Source organism: Choloepus didactylus, chromosome 20, assembly GCF_015220235.1.
Source record: "Choloepus didactylus isolate mChoDid1 chromosome 20, mChoDid1.pri, whole genome shotgun sequence".
In the NCBI taxonomy this organism is placed as follows: domain Eukaryota; kingdom Metazoa; phylum Chordata; class Mammalia; order Pilosa; family Megalonychidae; genus Choloepus; species Choloepus didactylus.
Window position 1 is genome coordinate 442,745 of NC_051326.1, and position 25,081 is coordinate 467,825.

Sequence of the window (25,081 nt, forward strand, 5' to 3'; positions counted from 1 at the left end):
AAAAGCTTGCAAGTGTTGAAGTAGGACGATTGCCAGGTTTTAGTCTGTGTTTTAGAAAGATCTCTGGTTTTCACTGAAAAGAGAGACTGAGGGATGCAAACTAGCTGAGCGTTCGCAGGGTCTGGCTGGTTTTGGGGGCCTCAGAGCACAGAGACGCTGGAGCCGGCCGCTGCGCCTTGTCCGTGGTCTCCCTCCCGCTGGCCGCTGTCGCCAGGTGTGCAGCAGGAGAGCCTGGGTTTCCTCGGAAGCTCCACCTCTGCAACACAAGTCGGCAATTTCCATTCTTTAATTGGAATTCAGTCAGAATATCAAGGGACATACGGACATATATTTCCCTCATTGGTTGTTAGGCCACAATTGCTCCACAAGTGCTGTCAGGACAGGAACGATAGAATTTCAGAAAGTGAAAAAGGAAAAAATTGCCCAGATTGCTGTGTTCAGGCTGGACTTCATGCTCAGCTGGGACTGAACGTCACTCTTTCCGTACCTGCGGCTTTGGAGAAGTCACCTGCTCCACTGGCTCTCGGAATTGATGGTTTTGCTCTCCTGCCTGGCTGACCTGTGGCCGCAGTGGCCATCACCGGCTCCCTGTGCCCCTTTCGGAAGCAGGAGGACAGAGCACGGTGTTGTGTACCCCTCTGGGGATCTGGAAAGGCTACGTCGTCCTGGAGCTGTCCTGTGCCCAGGCCAAGAGATTTGTCTTCATTTCTAAAGCCTTTTGAGGAATATTAAGTTTGCTTAAAATAAAATAGGTTGCAGAATCCAGTAGGATTCTGTGGTATAAATGTTTTATTCTTTGGTGATGTTTTTAGCCTTCACTAACTGATGTTGCCTTGAACGCCAGCCAGTCCTCGGGGTTACTCTGTTTAAAGACAGAGCTCACGGGCGTCCCGTGGTCCTCACGGCCCACGTGGAGACAAAGAACAGGGTAGAACGGACCAGTCTCAGCGTCCTTTGTCTCCAGGGCCCCCCAAAGGGCCCTGTGCCTTGTACCCTCAGATCAGACGCCAGAAGGGTCTGGAGATCCTGAGTCTACACAGGACAGAAAAACAAAACAGGAAAGGCGAGTCAGTACCTCTCGCTTCTAGTGACTGATAATTCCAACGAGTGCATTCCGGGTAGGCTGAAGGTCTTTGGGGCTTGTTCTCTGAATTTTAGCAGTTCATGCAAAGGGGGTCTTGTCATCTCCACGCACAGGCAGCCTGCCCGTGCCCCACAGGTGGGAACCTCCGGCAGCTCTCGGAAAAGCCCCTCAGGACTCGGACAGCAGGCGGGGACCCCGGGAGAGCCAGATTCTGAGCGCGGGGCTGGCCGCCGCTGCTCAGCCCTGACATTTGCCGGCACTTCCCGACCGTGCGCTCCGCAGCTCTCTTGGATTCTCTTCAGCCACTTATGGGATTACCCTCTTTGACGCCAGGGTGGGATTTCAGGCTTTAAGAGGTTTCTGATGCACCCAGGCTCCCTGGTCCAGCTCCCTGGGGAGCCTGTCGCTGGTCAGCACCGAAGGAAACGGACGCAGGGAGTTACTCAAGGTGCTTTGAAGTGTAGACAGTTGGACGAGCGAGTTCTTGCCCAAGGCTTATGCTCCGTACGGATTTTTTTTTTTTATTTTGAAATGAATTCTAAGTTATAGGAACAGTTGCAAAAACAATACTAGCCCCATACACAGAATTCCATCATACCCTGACCCCCCTCCCCCAATAGCTCAATCCACCAACTTTAACATGCTGTCACATCGCTATTTCTTTCCCTCCCTATCTATCATCCATCATCTATTGCTCTGTCTTCTGAGCATATGAGAGTTAGCTGCACACATCCTTGAACATACACTATAATTCACATATACACTTCCCACGAACAAGAACATTCTTTTATGCAATCCCATTAAGCACAGCTAAGAAGTACAAGAGATTCAACAATGATACAAAACTTACATTCTGTATTTCCTCTTCCTTATGTCTCAACTGTGTCCCTTTGAGCCACCTGTCCTCCATCCTCCAATCCCATCCAAGTTCATCCTTGGCATTCAATTGTCATCTATTTAGACTGTCTTTTTTTTTTCAGTTGTGGAAACATATATACAGCCTAAGTCTTCCCATTCCACCCCCTCCCTAGCCTTCCATTAGTGGGATTAATCACATTTAGAATGTTGTAAAGCTGTTTCCCACCATCCATTACTAGAAATTTCCCTTCACCTCAGATAGCAACCCTACACTCATTTCTTAACTCTCCATTGCCCCTTCCCCCATTTCTCTTAACCCAAACTCTACTTTTCATCTCTATGGTTATATTCTCTGATAATTTCTTTGTGTTTACTGTGGGGCTTAAAATTCACCTCTTAAATCCATATCAATCTTGTTTTTCTTTGATACCACCTTCACTTCAATAGGACACATAAACTATGTTCCTATACTCCTTCATTCCCTCACCTTTATATAGTTGTCTAAAATTACATTTTGAGTTCAAAACCACTGATTTGTCCTTAGAGTTTGTGTATTTTATATCATATAGGAAGTAAATAGTGGAGTTACAGTTCAAAAATTATTGACTTCTATTTGTATTCCATTGTGGTTGGAGAATGTGCTTTGAGTATATTCATTTTTTTTTTTTTTTTAAATTTCTTGAGTCTTGTTTTATGTCCCAGCTTATGGTCCCTTCTGGAGAAAGATCTGTGATCACTAGAGAAAAATGAGTGTCCTGGTGATTTGGAATGTAAGGTACTATATATGTTTGTTAAAATTCTCTATATCTCTTTCTCCTTTCTTTGTTTTTCTGTTGGTAGGGCTCCCTTTAGAATCTGAAGTGGGGCAGGTCTTTTATTGGCAAAGTTTCTCAGCATTTGTTTGTCTGTGAAAAATTTAAGCTCTCCCTCAAATTTGAAGGAGAGTTTTGCTGGATAAAGTATTCTTGGTTGGAAATTTTTCTCTCTCAGAATTTTAAATACGTCCTGCCACTGCGTTCTCGCCTCCATGGTGGCTGCTGAGTAGTCACTGCTTAGTCTTATGTTGTTTCCTTTGTATGTGGTGAATTGCTTTTCTCTTGCTGCTTTCAGAACTTGCTCCTTCTCTTCAGTATTTGAGAGTCTGATCAGAATATGTCTCGGAGTGGGTTTATTTGGATTTATTCTATTTGGAGTTTGCTGGGCATTTATGCTTTGTGTATTTATATTGTGTATAAGGTTGGGGAAGTCTTCCCCAACAATTTTTTTGAATACTCTTTCTAGACCTTTACCCTTCTCTTCCCCTTCTGGGACACCAATGAGTCTTACGTTTGGACATTTTATTTTATCTATCGTACCCTGAGATCCATTTAGATTTTTTCGATTTTTTTCTCCATTCATTCTTTTGTTCTTTCATTTTCTGTTCTGTGGACTTCTAGGACATTGAGACGTTGTTCAGCTTCCTCTAGTCTTGTATTGTGAATATCCAGAGTCTTTTTAATTTGGCCAACAGTTTCTTTTATTTCCATAAGATCTTCTATTTTTTAATTTACTCTTGCAATGTCTTCTTTATGCTCTTCTAGGGGCTTCTTTATATCACTTATATTCTGGGCCATGGTCTTCTTGATGTCCATTAAATCCTTTGCCATGTTTTTGTTCCTCGATTGTAGTTCTTTGATTAATTTTGCAAGGTACTGTGTATCTTCCGATATATTGATTTGTTTGTTTGGAGTTGGATTCTCCATATCTTCTGGTTTTATCATATGCATTAAGATTTTCTGTTGTTTTTGGCCTGTTGGCATTTGTTTTGCTTGATAGAGTTCTTTCAAGTTGTAAACAAAAAAAGGGATATCGATCTAATTTTTCAGGAACACAGTTTGGTGACGTACACTTTCTCTAACTAACCAGCAGATGGCGTCTGTGAGTCACCTATATCCCTCAAGTCAGTTCTCAACCTTGTTCCCGTGTTGTGTGGGGAAATGATTCTTGTGGGTTCAGTTGGAGAACTCAGTTTGGGTGTGTTGCTTGAGCTGTCCGCCCTGAAGTGGGGCGTGTGTACGGGTGGCCAGGGAGGAAGGGTAGTTCTAATGTTCAGATCCCCCAGGATCCCGGAGATTCAAGGCCGCCGCAAGAGTCTAAGCCTTCATTTCAGTTCAGCCCCAGACCTCTCTCTCGCTGATTCATAAACCACCAGACTTGGCGTAGCGTCCCTGGGTTCTCTGAGCGGGTCCCCCCTCCCAGCCGCGCTCCTCCAGTAGCTTAGCCAAGGGTATGCTGTGCTATGTCATCAGTGTGCGCCGTCCCACAAGGGAAGCCCCGGGCCGCTGGGCCATGCGGCGGCGCACATCCAGCCTGAAGCAAAAATGGCCGAATGGGGCGTCTCAGCCCCCTCCTCGCACAGGTCCTCCTTCCCAGCTCCGGGACAACTGGCGGGGCTCTGGACTGTGGGCACGGCCCTGGGCAGGAGTTTATCCAGCCCTCTGGGGGGCCAGCTGCGAGCCGTGGGGTTTCTTTCTGCTTCTGGCTCTCCCCTCCATTCCCCTGGCCCCAGGGGTATCTGCTGCGGGCTATCCTTCAGGCCAGACACCAAGAGGCCAGCTCAGCCCCCTCTTGCTGTGTTTTACTGTGTGGTTCCCACAATCGCAGCTGCAGCCGCTCCTGGGTCCCCCCCCCCCTTTTTTTTTAAAAGAGCCAGCTGGTCTCCAAACGCTGAACCCTGCCTTCCTCAGCCTGCCGCGCGGCTGCGGGTCTTCCAGCCAGCTTACTCACTCGTTTCAGAATGCCGACTCCCGGTTTCACCACGTATACGGCCCCTCTGGAGCTAGGAGCCCTCGTCCAGCTGGCGCATCGCTGTAACTGGTATTCTAGGTCACTTTCTGGTTTTTAGCTAGTGTTTTCCATGGATGTGTTTTTTCGCCCTGTCTCAGCTAGCCGCCATCTTAGTTTCTCTGTACGGATTTTAAACACACCCCTAGGAGAGGTCAACTTTTTGAGCTGCCTAGGCCAGCGCGCAGTAGTAAGTCTCGACTGTTCTCTTCACCCTGGAGCAGCACAAGGTGAGGCGACTTGCCCGTGTCAGCTCTGGTCGGAGATGTGGGACGAGGTTCAGAGTTCTAGTGAATTCCTCGCTGTTTGGTATAATCTGGTCCGTTTTAGCCAGTTACAGCTGGAAACAGTCATGCTTTGTTTCCCCTCCAGGTTTCTCTGGGAATTGTGTGGGCTGTGGAAAGAAAGGCTTCTGCTACTTCACAGAATTTTCCAATCACATCAATCTCAAATTGACCACCCAGCCCAAGAAGCAGAAGCACTTGAAGTATCACCTGGTCCGTGATGCACGAGGAGCTCTAACCAAAGGCCCTTTGATTTGTTGGAGAGGCTCAGGTGAGCAAAGCTGCTGCTTAGCAGGGCTTTGGGGAAAAACCTCTCTAGAATGGGCCTGGATGGAAAATTTCATAGTTACTACTATGAAATTAAAAACACTATTGGTGAGGGAAACTGGATGGGACATTTTAAAGTTTACAGAGGCCCATGTTTAAGAGCTTCAAGATGTAGATCAGAGCAAGAAAAAGAAAAAGAGCTAAACTGTGCCGTGCCTCCCAGAGGCAAATGTCCAGGACGGGGCTCTCTGCTGGGCGGCCAACCCCGGGGGCGGGTGTCAGTGTCTGCAGACCTTGTTGGTGCCATAGTTGGTGTGGTGGGCTTGCAGCTGCACCTACCAGACAGGGGCCATGGGGCAGCAGACGTCCTGCAGTGCCCGGGCCAGTCCCTCCTGAGAGCCGTCGCTGGAGCTGGGGTTGAAGACCCGACTTAGAGCGAGGCTTGAGTGATGGCCCCAGGTGTTAACTTTTGACAGAAGGACCAGCCTCGCACTGGTTCCTGATAGGGAAGCTTGAGGAAGCTTTAGGAAAGGGCTCCGTGTCTGCCCCGCTTTTCCTGCCCTGTATCTCCCGTGTCCGTGGTCGGCTGTGTGGGCTGGAGGGTTAGATTTTCTCAGGGCTCGTGAGGTCTACTCGCGGGCAGCTTGGGGGGTGTGTCCTTAGGAAGGCTCTCAAGGAGGGGCCCAGGGAGCCCCTGCCTGTCCCTCGTTTGTCTGCATTTGTTGATTGCTGGTCCCCGGGATCCGCCTACTCAGGGTCCACGAGTGGAAGGCAGAGGCTGTGAGTGGTGGGGCTCTGGGGCCTCTCCCCCATCCCTCCTTTTCTCCTTTCCTTTGTTTGGCGGCTGCACCTTCAGCTCCCACCACGTGCTGGCCGTCCTCTGGCGCAGGGTCACAGCGCTCTGCCCCACAGCCTGGGAACTGCCCGGGTCGGCCTGAGGTGGCCGTTCAGGCAGAGGAGCCCACGGGGCGGAGGCAGTGTGGTCATTCCTTCACTTTGGCGCATTCTCTCTCCCTGCCTTGGACCACACGCCTTGCTCGCGTGGCTGGTTTCTGTCTTTCCTTCTGCTGATCGCTGTTGCTCCCCATCCTGGCGCCATGGGCAGGACCCCCTTTCTCCCCAGCCACAGCCCCCGAGAGGAGGACGGGGCTGGCACCTCCTGTGGCTGTCCACTCCCCACCTGCATCTAGGAAATCGCTCCGCAGCGCCTGGGGCCCTGTGAACTCTCATGCCCACGCCTTGCCTCGTAGAGTTCAGAAGCCGGCAGACCCCCACCAGCCCGTGCTCCAGCTCCCCCTTCCAGCCACTGGAGAGCTCCGGGCCTCCGGCTCCCGTCACCACCGAACCCATTCCTGGAGCAAACGCAAGCGTCCCGATGGGGGTGCAGCAGGCAGGTGAGCCCCCAAGAACCGGGGTCCGTCCAGTGCTCTTTTGAGTGAAGGGCATGTCTCGTGTGTATCTTCTCCAGTGTCCTAGCATTCACCCTGAAATGTTGTCAAGAAACCAGGTTATTAACCTAGAAGTCTTTTCTCCGTTTTTCTCTGATATCTGATGAGATCTCCTTGATGGTGGGGGTCCCACATCAGCCCCTCTGCACCCCCAGCCCAGCCCAGAGCTCGCTGTGTCACAGACACAGCCCATCATGTGCTCCCGCCCCCGCTCCTCGTGCCTCCCCCAGGATCTTCCCACCTTTTACCGATTACAAAACAGGCTCTTGGAGGCTGAATGCTTGGCCAGGGTCTCACAGGAAGGGAGCAGTGGTCTAAGACTTGGCATCAGGCATTTCTGACTCCCAAAGTAATGCACTTGGCATTTTGCCTGCTGACCAGGCCTGGCGAGTGCAGAAGGGTCATCCCCAGAGACGCGTGCAGTGCGGGAGATGTGGGAGATGAGGGGGGTGTGGGGGGTGCAGGAGGTGCGGGAGATGTGGGAGACGAGGGAGATGTGGGAGACATGGGAGACGTGGGAGACGTGAGAGACGTGGGAGATGAGGGAGATGAGGGAGATGTGGGAGATGAGGGGGTGTGGAGGGTGTGGGGGGTGTGGGAGATGAGGGGGGTGCGGGAGATGTGGGAGATGAGGGGGGTGAGGGAGATGAGGGAGATGAGGGGGGTGTGGGGGGTGCAGGAGGTGCAGGAGATGTGGGAGATGAGGGGGGTGAGGGAGATGAGGGAGACGCGGGAGACGAGGGAGACGTGGGAGACGTGGGAGATGAGGGGGGTGCGGGAGATGTGGGAGATGAGGGTGTGGGGGGTGCGGGAGATGTGGGAGATGAGGGGGGTGAGGGAGATGAGGGAGATGAGGGGGGTGTGGGGGGTGCAGGAGGTGCGGGAGATGTGGGAGATGAGGGGGACGTGGGAGACGTGAGAGACGTGGGAGATGAGGGAGACGCGGGAGACGAGGGAGACGAGGGAGACGTGGCCTTCCAGGCTCTGCCCTGGGCGTCTGCAGGAGGTGCCGGCCCGAGAGGGACGGTGCCCGGTGCCCACCCCCTGCCGGGCTCCCCTCGGGGGCCCCTGCCGCCCCTTCCCCACGTCCTTGCCACCAGGCCTGCCGCACACTGGCCGGTGAGGGCCCTGATCTCGTGGCCATAGGTCCCCATGCCGCCACCTTCCAGCCGAGTGATTTGGGACCCCCCTTTTAAACTATTTGAACCTCTGTTTCCTCATCTGTAAAGTTGGGGGGAAAACATTTGCTGTTGAATTTCAGGGTGATTATAAGAATTCAATAAGAGGATAATAATGGCAAATCCTTACTTAGCGCCATGCCCTTTATTTCTGTTCACTCATCATTCTTATGCTGGCTCTGTGAGTTGGCATTATTATTAAATCCATCTTGTGCACAAGAAAATCAGCACAGGGAGGTTCCAAGGTGGTAAGTGGCAGGACTGGGATCGAACCCCTCCCCATCCCCGTGGAGCGTGCCGTGCTGTCCCTGACTCGAGTGAGCACCTCCGAGTCCGTCCAGAACTGAGGCCGTACGGTCAGCTGGTCAGCCACAGAACCATCCTCGGAGCTGGGGAGCCCCAGACCCCGTCTCCAGCGCAGGCCTCGGTGGCTGCCGCTGCCCTGGCAGGTGGAGGGGAAGGTGACGGGAGGCAGCACGTGGGGAGCAGCTGTGGGATTCAGGAGCCGCCGGCCGCTCCTGGCCCCCGACTGTCCCGCGCCCAGACTGTGCTCGCCGGAGCAGGCGCAGGCGTGCAAATGTGTTGGGTGCGTTTCCTGTGGGGACAGAAGAGTCAGTCGGTCAGAATCACTGTGCCCACCGCAGGGATTACGACCCCAGCAGGGTGTGTTGGGGGAAAGTGCATTTGTAGAAATGGAAGAAAAGCAGCAGCTGCTCGCCCGGCTGCGGAGTGCCCTGTGGCTAACCCTCCCCTCTGCCCTCTTCCGTTTGCTTTCAGGGCCAGCCCCCGAGCACCCCGCACTGGCCGCCACCAGCCCAGCTGCTTTCAACGGCAAGGATTCCCCGAAGCGCCCGCAGCTGGTGAACAGGGACCTGCTGGCCCTCCCGAGGCCCCCGGCCCCCGGTATCTCTGCGGGTCCTGGGTGATACGATGGCCCTGTTCCTCTTTGGACCGAGGCCCTGGGGGTCCCTGGGCGCCCCCTGGGTGGGGGGCTGTGCCTGGGCAGAGCTGGGTGGGAGGTGCAGGGGGAGAGCCCCTCGGTGCAGCCCCATGACCGGGCTCGTTGCAGGCTGTGCACGAGGGGGGCCGCAGAGCTGTGGAGAAAGGGGGGGCAGCACGGTTAGTGGGGAGGACCCGGCTTCAGAGCCTGATAGTCATGAACTCAGTACCCAGGCTCAGTGGTTCTCCGAGGAGAAGGCTGCCTCCTATGGACAGGGGGTCGAGGAAATGCATGGGTTCCTTTTCTGTTGTCCCTGACAAGGGGGTCTTTCTGGCTTTTAGGAGATTGGTGGAGGTGCTAAATGTCCTGCAGTGGAGGTGGGGGGGGCTGCATAATGAGGAATTGTCTCACCCAAAATGCCAAATGGTGCCCCCATCGCCAGGAGATGCTGCTGGGAAGAGCTGCCATGCTGGTGCCCAGGGGCTGCTCCTGCTGCCCTTGTTTTGGGGTCATGGACTTAGAGTCCCCTTGGAGGCATTTCGGGTTCGCTTCCCGAAGCAAGAGGATGTCTGCACCTTCTGTTCGTGTGGTGGAAGGAGCTCCCCGGCCCCTGCAGACCGTTCTCCAGAGTAGCTGGTGCCTTTGGGGGGCCCTGCCTTTGCAGGGCATTTTTGGGGGTGATGCAGCCTCTGGGGTGGGAGCAGCCTCCGAGGCTGCTCGGAGTGGGGCAGCCCACCTGTTGAAAGTGCTTTGCAAGGGGTGAAAATACTTCTGGATCGCTTTTATCAGACTCTGAGTCAACAATTCTCAACCTGCAGAGCACTTAAAAAGCCCTGGGCACTTGCTACTGCTGGGTGCTCAGACCCTCGCTTCACAAGCACCGGTTCTGGGGGGCCGGGCCCGGGAGCAAGCAGAGAAGCAGGATCTCTGCAAACCCGGGCGTCTGATGCCTGGCTGCCATGAGAGTCCAGGGGAGCTGTGGTCGGCCGGGGTGCTTGGCCCCCAGATGCTGAGAGTCCGATTTGTGTGGGGTGGTAGGAGCTGCTGACGAGCGTTTTTGTTTCCCGGGTGCTTGGTGCTCAGCTCTGTGGGTGTCCAGCCTGCTGAGAGCACTCAGTGCTGCCCTCGGGGGGTGGGACTTGGCTGCTTGTCTGCCAGTGCTCCCTCCGGCGCGAGGAAAGTGAACTGGGAGTTACGGATAACTGTGGTGGTGATGGGGGCTGGCATTTCCTGGGCCCAAGCTTTGCGCTGGTGCTGCACCAAGTACCTGGCATGTTTTCTCTTTTGTCCTGGTTTCAGAGCAGATTTACGATCCCATTTTAAAGGTGGAGGAGCTAAGGTTCATAGACATAGAGCTTGGCTGGACACATGCACAGCTTTAGAATGGAACTTAAAAGACGGACAGGATCTTCTTTTATGCCTAGATACAGCCCATGGCAAAGGGTGATTTTTTAAAGTGTTCTCCAAATTTGGGGAAAGTGTTGTTGAAGCTCGCTCCTAGTGACAGTCTAACCCACATGCTGAATGTTGTCTAGGGATCGTGTCAAACTCTGGACCACCCAAGAAACGCCACAAAGGCTGGTCTCCAGGATCTCCATCCGCCGCAGAAGGTGGTGGGAACGGCGCGAAATGTGGTAAGTGGCCATGGCCTTGCCCGAAATCCGACTTGGGGCTGGTGCTGGGCTGCATGTGTGAGCTGGTGAGCACGGCCTCTAGGATGGAACAAGGAGATCTCTTCCTCCCAGTTGCTTAGCAAGGCTTGTGTGGAGGTGAGTTCCCAGATCCTAGAGGCAGAACTCTCCAGTGCTCCTCAAGGGCAGCCACTCCTCACTTGACAGGAAGACCCCGAGTCGCTTGGTGGGACCAAGCTTCGAGTGACCCCAAAGCTTCCTTTGACCTTGGGAGCCCGTGATTCTGAGACCCTGGCGCTCCTGGGAGCTGGGACGGGGGAGGGAGGTTGTCTGATATTTTACTCACGCTCTTGGTGGCATCTAGAGAGTGTGGACTTGTCGTCGTGCGCGCCCCAGCCCGGCTTGGGAGGACCCGCTTCAGTCACGTTTCCTGCTGTGGCTTCTGGAGAACCAGTGTCCGTTCCCGACAACTTGCTGAAAATATGCAAAGCCAAGCCTGTGATATTCAAAGGCAAGTACAGCAGTGCAGCGGATAGTGGAGGTGGGAGAGTCAAAGGGAAAATGTGAGAAACAGAGCTGAGGCACTGGCCCAGTCCGACGTTAACGGTGATATACAAAAAACCTAACTCTTTCCAGGGCAGTGAAGGAGCTAAGCAGAACCAGTCACCAGGATAGCCCCGATCTAATGCCAGGAATTTTGCATCTTTGCAGTTTCCTGCAACGACCTGAAGTGAGGCATTTCCACTCCGTTATGTTCGCTTGCTTGTTCATTCACTCATTCCTTCATTCCTTCGTTCATTCCCTCAGCCCTGCTGCCCACTGTGGTAGCAGCCTCAGGGCCGAGCACCAGGGATTTGGAGATGGGAAAATCACAGTCCTTTGCTTCCAGAGCTGGGTCTGGGGCTCAGTCCCTTTAGCCACACGCATTTTTTAACTATGAGCTCTAACTTCAGTTGGGCAAAAACGTCTATGCTCATCACTATAGAAGCGTGAAATAGTTCTACAGATTTTCTCTGTCGTGTGTCAGGGGGTTGGAGTGAGCTGTGGGGGGCTCAACTGAGGACCCGTTTCCCACGAAGTGGGAGACTGAGATAGGGATAGTGGGAGACCTGCTCGGTGACGGGGCGCGCCAGTGCAGTGTGCTGGTGTAGAGCCTTTCACACACGCACACGCACACACACACTCACACCCAGTCACAGACTCATATCCACACTCACACACTCACACAATACTCGCATTCACAGTGAGTCACACATTCTTGCACACTCACACTGATGCACCCACACACACATCCACACTCACCGACACAATCACACCCTCACACACACTCATACCCACACTCACACTCATGCACCCACGCATGCACACACACACATCCACACCCACACAGTCACACCCACTCTCGCACACTCATATACTGACACACCCACAGAACACACTGACACACGTGTGCACACTTACACATGGATACCCCACACTGACACACAGACACACTGCCACACTCATACCCACACTCAACACCCTCTCACTGTCACAGTCTTGCTCACTCACACTCATGCACCCACTCATCCACTTGCGCACTCACACTCACCCTCTTGCCCTTGGTATCATCATACTTGGAGTAATTGAGAAGGGAGGGTAGTTGGAAAGTGGGAGACGCTTCTTACTCAATTCAGAAATAACACAGGGCACTTACTGGTTTTTACTAAAAATCAAAAACAAAAATGGGCAGGATATTCTAAAGCAGGGGGCAAGTCTGGGTTGTTAAGTGGGCACGAGGCTGGGCCAATGACAGGGGGTCCCAGTGGGCCCCCTGGGTGAGAGATGAAGGCCCATGTGTGAATTCATGCCTGGCCTTGATGGGCCTGCTGGGGCTCTGCGAACACGCTGCAGGGACGGGGCGGGACGGGACGCAGGGCCTGGGGTGTGGGCAGGGCGGCCCCCAAGCCTGTTCCAAGCCGGGAGGTTCCGTGAATCCGTGGGAACCGGCAGCCTCGAGTCAAAGGCCTCATGGCCTAGGTTGTAGACTGTCCTCTGCTTCCCGCCTCCCTCTGTGGTCCATGCCCCTCTCCGTGTCGTCCGCGCCCCCCTCCGTGTCGTCCGCGCCCCTCCCTGTGTCGTCCACGCCCCCCTCCGTGTCGTCCGTGTCCCCTGGTGTCTTCCGTGTCCCCCTCCATGTCGTCCGTGTCCCTCTGTGTCGTCCGTGCCCCTCTCTGTGTCGTCCGTGTCCCTCTCTGTTGTTCATGCCCCTGTGTCATCCGTGTCCCTCTCTGTGTCATCCGTGTCCCTCTCTGTGTCGTCCGTGCCCCTCTCTGTGTCATCCGTGTCCCCCTCCGTGTCGTCCGCGCCCCTCCCCGTGTTGTCCGCGCCCCCCTCCATGTCGGTGTCGTCCGTGCCCCTCTGTGTCATCCGTGTCCCTCTCTGTGTCGTCTGTGCCCCTCTCCGTGTCATCCGTGCCCCTCCCTGTGTTGTCCGTGTCCCTCTGTGTCGTCCGTGTCCCTCTGTGTCGTCCGTGCCCCTCTCCGTGTCATCCGTGCCCCTCTCTGTGTCGTCCGTGCCCCTCTGTGTCGTCCGTGTCCCCCTCTGTCGTCCGTGCCCGTGTCATCCGTGTCCCTCTCTGTGTCATCCGTGTCCCTCTCTGTGTCGTCCGTGCCCCTCTGTGTCATCCGTGTCCCTCTGTGTCGTCCGTGCCCCTCTCCGTGTCGTCCGTGTCCCTCTGTGTCGTCCGTGTCCCTCTCTGTGTCGTCCGTACCCCTCTCCGTGTCGTCCGTGCCCCTCTCCGTGTCATCTGTATCCCCCTGTGTCGTCCGTGTCCCTCCCTGTGTCGTCCATGCCCCTCTCCGTGTCATCCGTGCCCCTCTCTGTGTCTTCTGTGTCCCCGTGTTGTCTGTGTCCCTCCCTGTGTCGTCCGTGCCCCTCTGTGTCGTCCGTGCCCCTCTCCGTGTCGTCCATGCCCCTCTCTGTGTCGTCCGTGTCCCCCTCTGTGTTGTCCGTGCCCGTGTCATCCGTGTCCCTCTCTGTGTCGTCCGTGTCCCTCCCTGTGTCGTCCGTGCCCGTGTCATCTGTGTCCCTCCCTGTGTTGTCCGTGTCCCTCCCTGTGTCGTCCGTGTCCCTCTCCGTGTCGTCCGTGCCCCTCTCTGTGTCGTCCGTGCCCCTCTCTGTGTCGTCCGTGTCCCTCCCTGTGTCGTCTGTGCCCCTCTCCATGTCATCCGTGCCCCTCTCCGTGTCGTCTGTGTCCCCCTGTGTTGTCCGTGTCCCTCTCTGTAAAGCTTCCCTGACTCCTGTTCCCACCACCAAATGCCCAAACCCCCCTGTGCGTCAAGACTCAACCAGACGTCTTCTCTCTGGGGCGTCTCGGTTTCCTTCCCGTCTGGGCTGCTTTGCAGCTTCCCAGGGCCTGTTTTATGGCAAACGTCTCCTCCCCGTGTGTTGCCTCTTCTGCGAGAATGCCTGTGAACGGTGCCGCTGATCCTAGTCCCGGGGCCTGCAGGACACCAAGACCTGGCAGCTTGTTGGAGATGTGGGTTCCCAGGCCGCACCCCTGCACCGCAAGCTCTGGGGTGGGCCCAGGAATCCGTGTTTTCCCCAAGCTTCCCAAGGGCGCTGAGGCACACTCAGCTCGCAAAGCGCTTTCCTTGGGGACACGATCTGTGTGCACCCAGAGCCTGTGCGGAGCACACGGGAGGGTCAGGCGTTCTGCAAAGGCTCGTTTAACGGACATGCAGGTGCCCTACGTGTACAAGAGGCCACACCGGTCGCCTTGGCAACCTCAGGAGGCTTGGATGTCTTCAGCCCCGTTTTACAGACGCGGAGACCGAGGCCCAAAGGAGCTGGGTTCTTGTGTGGGGCCGTGGAGCTGAAGAAGGTAGAGAAGGGTTTGAATTTGGCTCTTGGCTCTTCCACCTCTGACACGTAGTTTGCTAAAGTGCTTTCAGGTTCTGTCAGTCTTCTAAGTCTTCTCGTCTGTACTTACTTTCTTAACTCAGCTTCCAGAGAGTCTTGGGAGGATGCAAGACGGAGTAAAACACGGTCCCTGCCTGCTGGGAGTCAGGGAAGCTGGACGCCAGCTGGGGGCAAAGGTCCAGAAGATGTTGCCTCCACGTGAGGCAGGACGTTCCACACTTAGTGTCAAAGAATAAAACCGAGAGAGCCGTTTGCCTTCGGGCAGATCACTCCTCTCTGTAAGAGAGGGGCTTGGTCTAAACGAACAAGCAAATGTGAATGCTCCTTTCAGTTCTAGAGGGTTGCAGTTCTGTTACTCTAAGGCAGCAGGAGGCAGAGCAGGTGCCGCAAGCTCCCGCGGCTGCAACATGCCCGTCCCTCAGCTCCCAGCGCTGGGGAATCCGTGTGCACCTGGCCACAGACCGTGCACGGGGCCATTCGTCTCTCCCTCCGCAGGCCACGGGAACTTCCCTTACCTCTGCGGGAACCTGAGTGACGTGGTGCTCAGCCCTCTCCTGTACACCTGTTACCAGAATTCCCAGTCTGTCTTGCGGGCGTACGGGCAGTGTGGCACGTCCACGGTGCAGCCCATCTCGGAGGAGATGCAGCTCTTACTCACGGTGTACTACCTCGTCCGGCTGGGTGAGTCCCCGCCCTCCTGGTGGCCATTGCCAAGGGTGGCGAGTGGTAGGGCCTCGGTCCTGGCCGTCCCTTAGAGCCCCCTGGAGACCCTCTCGGGCTGTTGGGGTGAAATACCAAGAGTTACGCACGGCCGAGAAAGGGCTCAAAGCAGGTCGGATTCCAGAAGGGCAATTTGAGAGCTGTCCACCAGCGGTTCTAGGCACAGGGGGGTCAGGGGACAGAAGAGATGAGGATGCTCCCCCCAGAGAGATTAGAGGCAAGTGGAGATGGAAACAGTGACCAGAAAGTAAAGCAGGACAAAGGGGGGTGTATGTGTGTGTGTGTGTGTGTGGGGGGGGTGACTGAGGGTCGTCAAGGAGGATGACATAGGAGGTGACGTTTGAGCAGAGGCCTGAACGGGGTGTGAAGTTAGGTGGAAGGCAGGGGTGGGGTGGGGTGAAGGCCATGAAAAAAGAAAGAGGACAGGAGGAGGCTGGGAGGGGTGAGGACGGGAGGAGGCTGGGAGGGGGGAGGAGGCTGTGAGGGGGGAGGAGGCTGTGAGGGGTGAGGACGGGAGGAGGCTGGGGGGGGGAGGCTGTGAGGGGTGAGGACGGGAGGAGGCTGTGAGGGGTGAGGACGGGTGGAGGCTGGGAGGGGTGGGGACGGGAGGAGGCCGGGAGGGGTGGGGAGCAGTGAGGGGCCGTGTGGCTGTGGTGCAGTGAGAGAGGGTGAGAGCGGGAGAACGCACCTGTTTGAGCGGAGCAGGGCTCCAGCAATGGAAGACTTGGACTGTTTTTCAGACACATTGAGCAACCTTTGGGGTATCTTTGAATGTGGGGTACTGACGTGATGTGGTTTTCATTTTGAAAAGACCACGTTGGGGGCTGCGTGGGGCCGGATTGTCGGGGCCTGTGGCAAGCAGGGCTGGTGCAGTCAGCCGGGGAGAGGCGAGTGGGGGCCTGGCCCTGGGAGAACCCAGGAGTCTGGAGGGAACGGTGAAAGGATGCTCGTTGGAGCGAGGTGAGGTGCGAGGGCGCCTCGGTTTGGCCTGTGGAGCTGAGGAGCAAGAGGGAGTCTGGTCTGAGGTGCCCACGAGGTAGCCGCGTGGGAAGTTTCCAGGATTTGGCTGGACAAGTCCTGAGCCCAGGGGAGAGTGTGAGGCTGCGGGTGTAAACCAGTGGGGAGCGTGAGCCCAGAGATGAGGTGGAGCAAGCGGTGAGCGGGTGAGACCGCCTGGGGCTGGCCGTGGGTGGAGAAGGTGCGGGGGTTTGACCCTGAGGACCATCTATGTGTAGAGATGGCAGGAGGAGGGCCCGGTTGCAGCAGCCAGGAGGCAGGAAGGAGCCACGAGCTCGTGCGTCGGGTTGTGAGGAGCTGGGCCCCCTTGATGCCTCTCTTGCTTGCTCTCACTCTGCACCCAGCTCATCGGGAGGTCCCACTGCTCTACCTTCAGGACATCTCCAGAACCCAGCCCCTCTCACCTGCTGCAGCCTCCCTCAGCCAGGGCCTGTGCTTGCCCCCTTCTCCGTGTCCGTTACAAACGCTGACCCACTCAGAGCCCTGCTGCGGCTTCCCCTCGCACGCACAGCCCAGACACCCCTCGGGTCCCGTGTGATCCAGGCGACCTGCAAAGTCCCCTTCCTGCTGCTGCCCGCTCTGCTCTGGTCACGCTGTCCCTCTGCACACCGGTTGTGGCTCCACCGTGAGGTCCTGCACTGGCCGTCCCTTCCCCAGGACATCTGCACGATGAGCCCCCTCCCCATCACTCGAGTCTCCGTGCCTGTGCCACCTCCTCTGAGAGGCCTCGTCCCAAGCACGTCACTTCCAGAATTCACAGTACAGTTTCTTCATTTACTTAGGTGTGTCTGTCCCATTAGATGTAAGTGCCAGGAGGCCTGGAAATTGTGTTTCTCTTGTTCACGTCTGTATGTTCAAGGGCATCTGCGACAGACACTCACTCGGTGTGTGCTGAGTGAATGAGTAAATGGACCCGGGAACCCATGGAGGAAAGTTCTTTCAGGGAGACAGAGCAGCTGGCTGGACCGTGCGACTGAGAGGTGGTGGGGTGGAGACTGTCGTCCGTTGGGTGAAGGCGTTTGGAAGTGGTTGGTGACCTTGATGAGGATTATGGGATGGAGAGAGTGGGTGTGAGAAAGCGAGTGGCTAGTATGGGAGCTCTCTTGAGGAGCTTTGCTGGTGATGGTTCTGGACTCCAGGGGAGGCACTTGGGGCTGCCACCACCGGTGAGTGGGTATCTCACCTGCCACCACCTGTCTGCAAAGGTAGCTCCAGGCCACACCGCCAGTGTGGGTGGAGCGGGGTTGGAATGGACTTCTAAATCTGAGTGCGGTGCTCACCCAAATGTGAAGTGTTTGGACTTACAAGCCAGGCAACTCATAAAAGAGAAAATACTTATGGGAAACAAACATTGGAAAATAGTCCATCTCACTCTTTGTTAAATAAATGCAAATAAACAGATTAATCAAGTCATGCTTTTGTCAATTAAATTAACCATCACAACCCAGATGATGGTGTCCAGGATAGCTGAAGGGACGGGAGAACCAGTGTTGCCACACGCTGTTGCTCTGGCAGTGCTGATGCAGCTGGGCCTTCGGGAAGCAATCTCACCTCTGTATTAACTGGCTCCGGAAGCCCACTTTTGAGCTTTAGGTTAAGGAAGTAAAATTCTATACGTAAAGCTGTGTACTGCAGAGTGTTTATAAAGATGGATATTTGGAAGTAACAGGAGGATGAGCAGTGGGGAAACTGCTAAGTAAACTGTGCTGGGATGTTGTGAATCCACGGATAGTGCCATTTAAGAAGGCTGTAGACAGCATGGACATGTGGCTGTGGTAAATGGAAAAGAAAAAAGTTGTCTTCACTTAATTACTGTAGCTATTTAAAACCTGAGGCGCACAGCACCCGCAGTGGTTCTGTTGCTGAGATGAGGGCTGACTGTGTCCTCCCCGATTGCCCAACTCTGTGATGCCATTGGGCATCCGTCACCTAGAAAGTGCCGTCCTGCCCTGACCGGCCGCCCACGTCCCCCTGGAATGGCCGGGGCGTCCCGGCTGCGTGGCCGGGTGCTGAGGCCTCTCTGCGGTGTTGTCGTTGCCAGCGGCGGACCAGGTGCCCCTGATGGAGGACCTGGAGCGGATCTTCACGCGCTCGTGGCGCGAGGCGCACCTGGCCGAGACCCGGCGGTACCAGGCGGTGCCGCAGCCCTTCCCCGCCGGCCTCGCGGTGCCCGTGACCCCTGCGCAGCTCCCCTGGCTGGCCGGCCTGGCCGCCAGCTCCTGCGACAACAGCGTGCACGTCCTCGAGTGCTCCTTCTCCCTGGCCGAGGGCCTCTCCGAGACATTCAGGCTGCTCGTGGAGGGCAAGCTGGCGAAGACCAACTACGTGGTGATCATCTGCGCCTGCAAGGGCGCGGCCATCGACTCCTGCATTGTGGTGACCGGTGAGTCTGTGCTCCCTGCGGCGGGGGCCTCGGTGGTGAGGGCCAAGTCCCTCCCCTCTGTCCTCTCATGTCCTGCTTCTGTCTGAGGTCTGCAGAAAGGAGCCTGGGGACCTCGGGGCCAGCAGCTCCAAGCCTGGATGCTTTGCTCGATCAGACGTCATTCCTTCTGCAAATGGCAGAATTAGCAGTTCCTTCCTTCCTTAGGCAGGCCAGGAGTTTGGAGTCTAAGCAGAACTGGTTGAAAGCCTGGTTCTATCCTGCACCTGGAGATACAAGCAGACACTTAGTGAGCCTGACCCTCAGTTTCTTCAAATACGAAGTGGAGATAATAATCACCTCGTTGTGTAGACAATTAGCTAATTAATTATGGAGGTACTTACTGCTCTAGGTGCTGGGGTCCAGGAGTGAACACGAAGTCCCTGCTTCCCTGGTGCCTGCACATTCTCGTGTGGGAGGCTGACACACAAGCGTGCAGCGTATGGGGGCAAGTGCTGTGAGGATGCAGCGCTCCGGGCAGAGGGATGGGGATGTACAGCTGGGGGTGCTGTTTATTAGGGGGACCCCGAGACCAGAGGGCGTACGCTGTGCCTGGTGCGTGGGGGGCTCAGCAGGATGGCCGGAGCAGAGGATGGGGCTGCGTCAGTTCCTGGAGGTGATCGGAGGGGCGGGAGCAGAGGAGGGGAGATGTGGCGTCTGCTTTAGCAGGAGCCCCCGTCTGGGAGTGGCTTGTGGGCTGGAGAGGAAACCGACTGGGAGAACCGGCAGCAGCGGGTTTGGAGGCTGCTGTTGGTCCCCGCGCGGGGCGGGTGGAGGCGGGAGCTGTGGCCGCACCCTGAGCGGGTTTGCAGGCTCGGCCTTCCTAGCCTGCTGGTGGATCGGGCGCGCTGGGGGCGGGACGGGAGAACCTTGGCCCGTGTGTTTGGAACAACGCAGTTATGTCTACTGAGATGTGAAGAATAGCAGGAGATGAGATTTTTATTTTCATCTTTAAATTGTGTGTGGATGGAAGGGGTGGCACTGGAGGGCGTGGTGGAATGGCGCGGCCCAGGGTTTGGGTATCTGAGTGGCAATCATGAGTGGGCAGTTGGACGTAAAAGCCTGAAGTTTAGGGCAGAGGTTGGGTCTAAAGAATTTGGGGGTAATCAGCATTTGTGGGGTTTTTTAGGCCAAGAGATGGAGAATACAACCCACCCACTAGGGTCAGACACATAGAAGAGGGCTGAGGGTCTTCCCAGGCATCCCAGCATTTCACAAAGGAGATTTGAGAAGAGGCAACAGTGAGACGGGGAAGAAGGAGAAGGTGGTGTTCAGGACGCTGAAAGGAGGGTGTGGCCCGAGAAGGAAGAGGTGACCAGTGGCTCGGAGGAGGGGACACCGACAGAGCGGCTCGGTGGGGTGGGACGCCGGGGGGCCCAAGAGACAACGCGTAAAGGCAGCACCACCGAGGAGTTGTTCCCCGAAGGGAACGGAGAAACGAGGTGATGATTGGAAGGGGAAAGGGACCAGGGCTTTTTGTTTCTGTAAGTTGGGGAATGGACGAGTATGTTGGTTGCTGCAAGAGGAGTGACAGAGGATGCAGGAGAGAGGGGAGGTGGGGGCTGCCGTCGCAGGCGGGGTGGGGGTGCCTTCAGCAGCATGCAGGACTTCATCCGTACTGATGGCTGGAAGTGGAGAGGCAGGGGCTTGTAAGCTTGGTGGTGGGGGAAGATGGAAGTTCATTCTGACTGCCCCCTTTTCACTTGACAAAATAAGAAGCAAAGTCATCAGCCGGGAGTGAGTAAGGCAGTCAAGGTGCTGGAGGGTGAGGCGCAACGAGAAGTACGAAATAATTATCTAGAAGAGCAAGGGAGTAAATTGACCGGAGACGTGTCAAAGAGTAGTTAGGTGGCCGCTAAGGGTTAACCAGAAAGTCCCGGAAGCGTGGTGGGGGCTGTTTGTCTCCAGCTGTGTTTGGCAGCTTGGGCACAGGCTGAGATTAGAGTGGTTTATTAGGACAGATGCGGGGTGGTGATTATTCCTGCTCAGATTGCTCATTACTAGTGTATAGAAACATACTGATTTTCATCTTTTGATCTTGTTAATTCTATTGTTTTTTTTTGTTGTTGTTGTTGTTGTTCTCATTTTCATTTATTTCTGCTCTGATCTTTGTTCTTTCTTTCCTCCTGCTTGTTTTGGGTTAGTTTGCTGTTCTTTTTCTAGTTCTTCCAGGTGTGCAGTTAGGTCTTTGATTTTGGCTCTTCCTTTTTAATGTAGGCTTTTAGGGCTATAAATTTCCCTCTCAGTGCTGCCTTCGCTGCATCCCATAAGTTTTGATACATTGTGTTCTTATTTTCATTTGTCTCAAGATATTTACTGAATACACTTGCAATTTCTTCTTTGACCCATTGATTGTTTAAGAGAATGTTGTTTAACCTTCATATATTTGTGAAATATCTGATTCTCTGGTTATTATTGATTTCCAGCTTCATTCTATTATGATGAGAAAGTGTTTTGTACAATTTCAATATTTTTGAACTTTATTAAGACCTGTTTTGTGCCCTAGCATATGGCCTATCCTGCAGAATATTCCATGAGCACTTGAGAAGAATGTATATCCTGCTGTTTTGGGGTACAGTGTTCTATATGTGTCCTTTAGATCTAGTTCATTTATCATATTTTTTAGGTTCTCTGTTTCCTTATTGATCTTCTTTTAGATGTTCTGTGTATTGGAGAGAGTGGTGTGTTGAAATCTCCCACTATTATTGTAGAGTTGTCTATTACTCCCTTTGGTTTTTGCCAGTGTTTGCCTCATGTTTTTTGTGGCACCTTGATTAGGTGCATACATATTTATGATCATTAGTCCTTCTTGGTAAATTTTTCCTTTTATTAATATATAGTGTTCTTCTTTATCACTTATAGCATTTTTGCATTTAAAGTCTATTTTGTCTGACATTAGTAAAGCTACCCCAGCTTTTTTGTTTGTTTGTTTACTGCCTTCATGGAATATCTTTCTCCATCCTTTCACTTTCAACCTATTTGTATTTTTGTGTCTAAAATTAGTCTCTTGTAAAAAGTGTATAGATGGATCACATTTTAAAATCTGTTCTTCTAATCTATGTCTTTTGATTGGGGTATTTAATCCAGTAACATTCAGTGTTATTAATCTAAAGGCAGTACTTACTTCAACCATTTTATCCTTTGAATTTTATATGTCATATCTTATTTTTGTCTCTATTTTAACCCTTTTAGTCACCCTTACTGATAATCTTCATTTCTCCTCTCTCCTCCCAGCCTCTCTCTCCTGTCTTTGCCTTTCAGTCTGGAGTACTCTCTTTATTATTTCTTGTAGGGCTGGTTTCTTGTTGATGAATTCTCACAGTTTATATTTATCTGTGAATATTTTAAAACCTCCCTCATTTTTGAAGGACAGTTTTGCTGGAAAAAGAATTCTTGACTAGCAGTGTTTCTCTTTTAGTACCTTAAATAAATGATACCACTCCTTCCCACTTCCATGGTTTCTGATAAGAAATCAGTGCTTAATCTTTTTACTGTTCCTGTGTATGTGAGGAATTGCTTTTCTCTTGCTGATTTCAGAATTCTCTCTTTATCTTTGGCATTTGACATTCTGATTAGTAGGTGTCTCAGAGTAGGTCTATTAGGATTTATTCTATTTTGAGTATGTTGCACTTCTTGGACATATTTATGTCTTTCATAAGAGATGAGAAACTTTTGGCCATTGTTTATTGAAATATTCTTTCTGTCCCTTTTCCCTTCTCTTCTCCTTCTGGGACACCCATGATGTGTATGTTTGTGTGTTTCACACTGTCATGCAATTCCCTGAGACTCTGCTCAATTTTTTCCATTCTTTTCTACGTTCTTCTGTCTGTAAGATTTTGAATGTCCTGTCTTCTTGCTCACTGATTCTTTCTTCTGCCTGTTCAAATATGCTGTTGTATGCCTCTAGGGTATATTTAATCTCTTCTATTGTGCCTTTCATTCCCATAAGTTCTGTTATTTTTCTTTTGATACTTTCAAATTCTTCTTTATGCTGGTTTGAATGTATTATGTCCCCCAAAACACCATTATCTTTGATGTAATCTTGTGTGGGCAGATGTATCAGTGTTGATTGTAATTCTTTGAGTATTTCCATGGAGATGTGACCCACCCAACTGTGGGTGATAACTCTGATTGGATAGTTTCCTTTGAGGTGTGGCCCTGCCCATTCAGCATGGGCCTGGATTAGTTCACTGGAGCACTACAGAAACTCACACAGAAGAAGCGGGCTTGCTACAGCCAAGAGGGACACTTTGAAGAATGCACAGAAGCTGAGAGAGGAGCTGCAGATGAGAGACAGTTTGAAGATGGCCATTGAAAGCAGGCTCTTGCTCCAGAGAAGCTAAGAGAGGACAGATACCCTAAGAACAAATGAGAGTGACATTTTTTTAGGAACTGCAGCCTAGAGAGGAACATCCTGGGAGAAAGCCATTTTGATACCAGAACTTGGAGCAGACACCAGCCACGTGCCTTCCCAGCTAACAGAGGTTTTCTAGACACCACTGGCCATCCTCCAGTGAAGGCACCTGTTAGTTGATGCATTACCTTGGATACTTTATGGCCTTAAGACTGTAACTGTGTAACCAAATAAACCCCATTTATAAAAGCCAATCCATTTCTGGTATTTTGCATTCTGGAAGCATTAGCAAACTAGAATACCCAGTGTCTTTTTAATATCCTTTATCTCTTTAGCCATATTTTCCTTCTTCTCCTTGAATTGACTTGGCAGATTTGTTTGAACGTCTTTGATTAGTTGTAAATTCTGTGTCTGCTCTGAAGTTTTAATTTGTTCCTTTGACTGGGCTATATGTCTTCCTGCTTGTTAGTATGGCTTGTAATTTTTTGCTGATGCCTGAGCATCAATTATCTTGGTGTGTTAACTCTGAAGGTCAGTTTCTCCCTCTTGCCTAGGGTTTTATTGTTGAGTGGCTTTGTGTTGAGGCTCTTCTTTGACACTTGGTTCAAGTTATTCTAAACCCTTAGAATGGCCTGTGTTTAACTGATCAGATTTTTTCAGCTCTTCTTCATCTGATGGGTACATTTGTGCGATTGACTCATTCCCAGGGGAAAGCTTCCTTTCCTCTGTTCCTTCTCTGGGAATCTTCATCTGTTCTGTTTGTTTTTGTTTTGCTGATCTAATTTTTTTTGGCTCTCCTTTCATTGCCTCTAGCTGCTTTTGCCTGGAGGACAAAGTCTGGGAAGAGGGTCACCCCACAGAGGACTTCCCAAGTTAGTATTTCCCTGCCAAAACGGGTCCTGGGATCCATGGGCCCGGAATATGCTTTCCTGACCTGCCCGGCAGATGTTGCTTTTCAGCAGACCATTCTCTGCAGCCCTAGGGGTGGGGCAGACACAGAGCCGGGGCCCAGCGCTCAGTCTTCCAGCTGTCTTGCACCTGTTCTTGGAACGAAGGCTTGTACATCCGTCTCTGTCCACAGCAGCCAGCCATGGGCCAGACCTTGGGCAGCTCCTGGAGAGGGTGATGGGAGCCGCCACCATGGAGCGAGCTGCTCACAGTTCTTCACCGCAGCGTCTCAGCTCCTTTGTCCTGCTCTTCCCTGGACGCTGGGCACTGCTTCCCGGGCCTCTGTAGCCTCAGAATCATTGCTTCAGACAGTTCATGCCTGTCCACCAGTGTTTTTGGAAACAGTGAGCAGTGCAGCCCCTTCCTCCCCAGCCCAATTGCCTCTTAGTGTTCTTTGATCCTAAACTCATTCTGTGATTTTTAAATTTTTTTTCAGATTTTTATACAGTGTTATTGAGATATATTCACATACCCTACAGTCATGCACAGTGTACAATCAACTATTCACAGTACCATCATATAGTTGTGATTCATCACTAGAATCAACTTTTGAACATTTTTCTTACTCCAGAAAAAAGTAAAAAGGAAAACCCAAAACATTCCACCCCCCATCCTATTTTTCATTTACTTTTTGTCCCCATTTTTATACTCATCCATCCATACACTGGATAAAGGGAGTGCGATCCACAAAGTTTTCACAATCACACTGTCACACCTTGTAGGCTATATAGTTATACAATCATCTTCAAGAATCAAGGCTACTGGGTTGCAGTTCAACAGTGTCAGGTATTTCCTTCTAGCTATTCCAATATAATAAAAACTAAAAAGTGATATCTATATAGCGTATAAGGAAAAACCTCCAGAATGACCTCTCAACTCCATTTGAGATCTCTCAGCCACTGAAACTTCATTTTGTTTCATTTCTCTTCCTCTTTTTTGTCAAGAAGATTTTGTCAATCCCACAATGCTGAGTCCAGGCTCATCCCGGGGAGTCATGTCCCTTGTTGCCAGGGAGATTTACACCCCTGGGAGTCAGGTCCCATGTAGTGGGGAGAGCAGTGAGTTCACCTGCAGAGTGGGCTGGGGAGGGGGACATCTGAGCAACAAAGAGGTACTCAGGGGGAGACTCTTAGGCACAATTATAAGTAGGCTCAGTATCTCCTTTGCAGCTACAAGTTTCACAAGGGCAAGCCCCAAGATTGAGGGC

The 25,081-nt window shown here is 52.9% G+C and overlaps 1 protein-coding gene across 1 annotated transcript in view; it reads left to right on the forward strand.

The window, feature by feature from the left end:
• Positions 1–25,081, forward strand: part of GREB1 (growth regulating estrogen receptor binding 1) — a 173,053-nt gene that overhangs the window by 74,545 nt on the left and 73,427 nt on the right. The window contains exons 6-12 of the mRNA XM_037812669.1: positions 5,138–5,320; positions 6,567–6,710; positions 8,720–8,845; positions 10,418–10,516; positions 10,878–11,024; positions 14,912–15,097; positions 18,195–18,536. Coding sequence (XP_037668597.1) covers positions 5,138–5,320; positions 6,567–6,710; positions 8,720–8,845; positions 10,418–10,516; positions 10,878–11,024; positions 14,912–15,097; positions 18,195–18,536 — 1,227 coding nt within the window. The remainder of the gene's footprint in view (positions 1–5,137; positions 5,321–6,566; positions 6,711–8,719; positions 8,846–10,417; positions 10,517–10,877; positions 11,025–14,911; positions 15,098–18,194; positions 18,537–25,081) is intronic.